This window comes from Staurois parvus, unplaced genomic scaffold (genome assembly GCF_062004578.1).
Source record: "Staurois parvus isolate SC_StPar_1 unplaced genomic scaffold, SC_StPar_1.0 ptg000845l, whole genome shotgun sequence".
Lineage (NCBI taxonomy): Eukaryota > Metazoa > Chordata > Amphibia > Anura > Ranidae > Staurois > Staurois parvus.
Genome location: NW_028318641.1, coordinates 1,237,501 through 1,242,624, shown reverse-complemented (window position 1 = coordinate 1,242,624; position 5,124 = coordinate 1,237,501). Strand labels below are relative to the sequence as shown.

The window sequence follows — 5,124 nt, the reverse complement described above, 5'->3', positions numbered from 1 at the left end:
CACACAGATTTCTGTCTATAGGGGACAAACACATATGTCTGTATATAGGGATCACACACACTGATATCTGTCTATAGGACACACATAGATGTCTGATCCTCCTCTCTAGGGGACACACACAGATATCTATCTATAGGGGACACACACACATGTGTCTGTATATAGGAATCACACACACTGATATCTGTCTATAGGACACACATAGATGTCTGATCCTCCTCTATAGGGGACACACACAGAGATAACACAGATTTGGGATCATCTCATGAATGAACAATCCAGTAAATGACATCAATGTGATGAGCACATCTGTACAATCACATTGTTACATTGTAAAGAGAAGGGGGTGTGTCAGGGCTGTCTCCTTCAGCCAATCAGAAGAAGCTTCTTCCTCCAATGACACAATGAAGTTGAGTTATTAAAGGGAGAGGAGCTCCCCTGTCTGTCCAGAGAGGGATTCCAGGGAAATCCTGTACAGAACATATCCAGAGCTTTCCTACGCTCCACCTGACCGCCGCGCTCTACGATGACCACCAATGGGACCATAGAGAACGGGCTGCCGGACAAGAAGACACCTCCACTACCAAAACCCATCACCAACCTGGAGATCCAGCACAAGCAGGTACACTCCTCATTCTATACATCACATTATATAGCAGACTTTGTGTACAGGGTTGTCTGATAACTGATGACTGCAGAGATGATCATTGCTGTGATAAGAATGATACAAAGTAACGAGATAAAAGTAACTATAGAAAATAAATGATACTAAGTAATCATATTAAAGTAACAATACGTAAGTAATGATATCAAAGTAATAATTTAAAAGCAATGACATAAAGTAACAATATACAAGTAATGACAAACTAATGATATAAAATAACAGATACAAAGTAACGCTATAAAATAACAGATACCAAGTAACAATATAAAATGTCAGATACAAAGTAACGATAGAAAATAATAGATACAAAGTAACAATATAACATAACAGATACAAAGCAACGATATAAAATACCAGATACAACGTAGCATATAAAATGAAAGATACAAAGTAATGTTATAAAATAACAGATACAACTTAACAATATAAAATAACAGATACAAAGTAACAGTATAACATAACAGATACAAAGTAACGGTATAAAATAACAGATACAAAGTAGCAATATAAAATGACCGATACAAAGTAACGATATAAAATAACATGTATAATGTAACAATATAAAAGAACAGATACAAAGTAGCAATATAAAATGAAAGATACAAAGTAACGATATAAAATGAATGATGCAAAGTAACGATATAAAATAACAGATACAACGTAACAATATAAAAGAACAGATACAAAGTAGCAATATAAAATTAACAATACAAAGTAACGATATAAAATGAATGATACAAAGTAATGATAGAAAATAACAGATACAAAGTAGCAATATAAAAATGAAAGATACAAAGTAATGATATAAAATAACAGATTCAAAGTAACGATTATAAAATAACAGATACAAAGTAACGATATAAAATTAAAGATACACAGTAACAATATAAGATGAAAGATACACAGTAATGATTAAAAAAATAACAGATACAAAGTAACAATATAAAATAAAAGATACAAAGTAAACATATAAAAGTAATAATTTTAAAAGCGATACAAAGTAATGGTATAAAATAAAAGATACAAAGTAATGATATAAAAGTAATAATATAAAAGTAATGATACAAATTGACAATATAAATTACCAGTATAAAAGAGATGAAACAAAAGTATCAATATAAAAGTATCGATACAAAGTAATGTTCTGTATTTACTTCCACATACCCGTGCATCTGTTCCCTATGTAGCATACCCGGGTCTACTTGTTTTAGCTATCTAAAGTTGGCCATACACTATACAATCTGATTGTACAATATCTGTACAATCTTCTTTCAGGTGCATTTACACAGACAATAGGCATACCCTGTGAATTCCAGCAGCAAAACTCTGTGGACTACAGAGGCTAGAATGACAGGTGTGCGAAGAGCTGCAGCCAATCAGCCTATACAACACAACGACAGACAGTGACGAGTGGTGGAAATCGAGGCTGAAAGCAGACAGATCTGTCCCTGACCTCAGGCGATCACTGGCTGTGTGAACATTGTCATTGTATTGTATGGGCTGAGTGGTCGCCGCGCTTTGCACACCTGTCATTCCAGCCACGTGTCCTCCGTGTGTGCTGATCACTCGTGTGATTGCACCCTTACACTGACCATACACCATTCAATCTCTGTACAATCTTCTTTAAGATTGCCATACACTATGCAATCTGATTATACAATCTCCTTTTAGCTGCCCCTACATATGCAATCTGATTGTACAATCGCCTTACAACTGGTCACACACTATTTAATCTGACAGTGCAATTTCATTTAGGCTGGCCATGCAGTATTCAATATGATTGTACAACCTCATTTAAGCTACACCAGGGGCAGACTGACAACTCATGGGGCCCCCGGGTAATAGGGGATCATGGGGCCCATGTGTCCTTGCCCAAACTCAAAAAATCCTATGAAAAAGGTACCAGGGGCATCTCATGGGGCCCCCTACTGACCCCGGGCCCTCGGGCAGTGCCAGAGTTTCCAAATGGACAGTCCGCCCCTGAGCTACACTATACAATCTGACTGTACAATCACTATACAATCTCCTTTAAGATGGTCACAAGCACTATACAATCTGATTGTACAATTTCTGTGCAATCTCCTTTAAGTTTAGAGGAGAACCCCAAACAATTCCTTCAGTTGGAATACAATCAGGCAGGCCCATGTGCTACAGATCTAAGGGAGATTGTACAATCAGACCGTATAGTGTAGGGTCACCTTTAGGTTTTTCAGAACTATGTAATATGATGACTAATCTAAGCCATCTATTCAATCTGTATCAAAGCAGGCAGGCCCTCGTACTATATAATTGGTGGCAGATCTAAAAGAGATTGTACAATCAGATTGTATATGGTATGGTCAGCCTAAAGATTGGTATACACTTTTATTCATTTATTTTTTAAGTTCAACCAAGATTGCAAGATTGTGCAATCAAATTGTAGTGTGAGCTTTATGCCTCGTACAGACGATGAGAATATCAGACGAATGATCGTCCGTTTTTTGGGGGTTTTTTTACCCGTGGTCTCATATTAAAAGTGAACAGGTTGCTAAAAATACGAAAATTCTTGTATGATAGAAAGAAGATTCAGAAGTGATGCCATGTCCAGGGGCGGACTGACAAGTCATGGGGCCCCCGGGCAATAGGGGATCATGGGGCCCCTGTGTCCTTGCCCAAACTCAAAAAAGCCTATGAAAAAGGTACCAGGGGCATCTCATGGGGCCCCCTACTGACCCCCTGCCCTCGGACAGTGCCCGAGTTCCCCAATGGTCAGTCCGCCCCGGTCATGTCTTTGTATTGTATTTTTGGACAAAAACTGTACTGATTAAACGAAAATCTTACGATCTGGTATTGTACAAGAAAAATGTTCATGCTTTTCCCATCGAATAAATTCGGACGATCAGGTTATCGTATGATCGCTTCAAAAGAGGTACTTTTTAAAGATTTTCTGATGGTTTAGACTTAGGTTGCCAGTGGGGAACCTTCCCCCACACGAAAAAAAACCCCGACAGGCTCGTTGTACTGAAGTCGATCAATGGTTCGACTTCAGTACAACCAGCCTGCCCATAGATGGATCAAAATTCGTCTAGTTCCTGCTGAACCGACTAAATGTCAATCCATCTCTGGCCAGCTTTACCAAATCTATGTCATGTGAAGGCAAACCTAAAAAATGCACCCTTGCACCACATGGTTGATGGTGGATCTAACCCTAGGGTCACACCTATGCGTTTTCTGCAGCGTTTTCAGTTTGCAACTTTCGGTGCTGCTGGTTCCTGCTTTCCTGAACTTCTGGTCTTCATAGGAAAGCGTTTACCCCAGGTTCACACCTAAGCATTTTCTGCAGCGTTTTCAGTTTGCAACTTTCAGTGCTGCTGGTTCCTGCTTTCCTGAACTTCTGGTCTTCATAGGAAAGCGTTTACCCTACGTTCACACCTAAGCATTTTCTGCAGCATTTTGCATTTTGCAGAAACTCAGTACAGTCCATTTAACATGATTTCCTCTGGGACACGTTCACATCTCCGCGTTTTCGCCCGGCGGGTTTTTTGCAAAGGGTCACGGACTTTTTTGAATGCAAAAAGTTCTGTTTTTGGTTCTATAAACTGCAATGGAAATGCTGCAGAAAAGCATGTAATGCGTTTTTGCCACATTTTCGATATGTTTTGCATTTTAAATCTGCCTAGCAACAAGAAAAAAAAAAGGCAAAACGTGTCAAAAACGCAGATGCAAAAACGCAATGCAAAATGCAATGAAGATAGGTGGTTATTAGATAAATCAGTGGATATGGTGTCTCTATTATTTTGCACAGAATACATAGAACATATGCATAGCTCCCAACTGTCCCTGATTTCAAGGGACTGTCCCTGATTTGGAACAAAGTCCCTCTGTCCCTCCTTCCTCCTCATTTGTCCCTCATTGTGGTCTGATCTATATAGTTATATGTAAAATACACTATTTATCTTTCAGAAAGTGCTAAACCTTTCATCCAATTTCTAAATTGCTGCATTCATAAATTTCAGAAGCCAGTAAAAAGGAATAGTAGTGGTGAAAAAAAAGCATTAATCATTTCTTTAATATAATTTTCTTTTAAGGGGGCGTAGCAGGGGGTGTGTCCTATGACTACATACTTTTGCTAATAGGAGTTCCTCATTCCCATCTCAGAAAGTTGGGAGGTGTGTGTATGACAAGACAGGATTGTTCAGCATCAGGACAGGATAAGATACTTTACTTGTTGTCATCTGCAATGAGTAAACCTTTAGATTTGATTTTCAGTTCTACTTCCTAAAAAATATGGATACACAGTAGTTTATACTGATATATTGTAAATGCTGATACATAGTAAATAGTGATACATAGTATACACTGATACATAGTAAATACTGATACATAGTAAATACTGATACATAGCAAATACTGATACATAGTATATACTGATACATAGTAAATACTGATACATGGTATATACTGATACATAGCAAATACTG

At 38.0% G+C, this 5,124-nt stretch overlaps 1 protein-coding gene across 1 annotated transcript in view; it reads left to right on the top strand.

The window, feature by feature from the left end:
• The first annotated feature begins 462 nt into the window (after nt 1-462).
• ALDH1A3 (aldehyde dehydrogenase 1 family member A3) overlaps nt 463-5,124 on the top strand; it is an 81,911-nt gene continuing 77,249 nt past the window's right edge. The window contains exon 1 of the mRNA XM_089655526.1: nt 463-622. Coding sequence (XP_089511652.1) covers nt 527-622 — 96 coding nt within the window. The 5' untranslated portion in view covers nt 463-526. The remainder of the gene's footprint in view (nt 623-5,124) is intronic.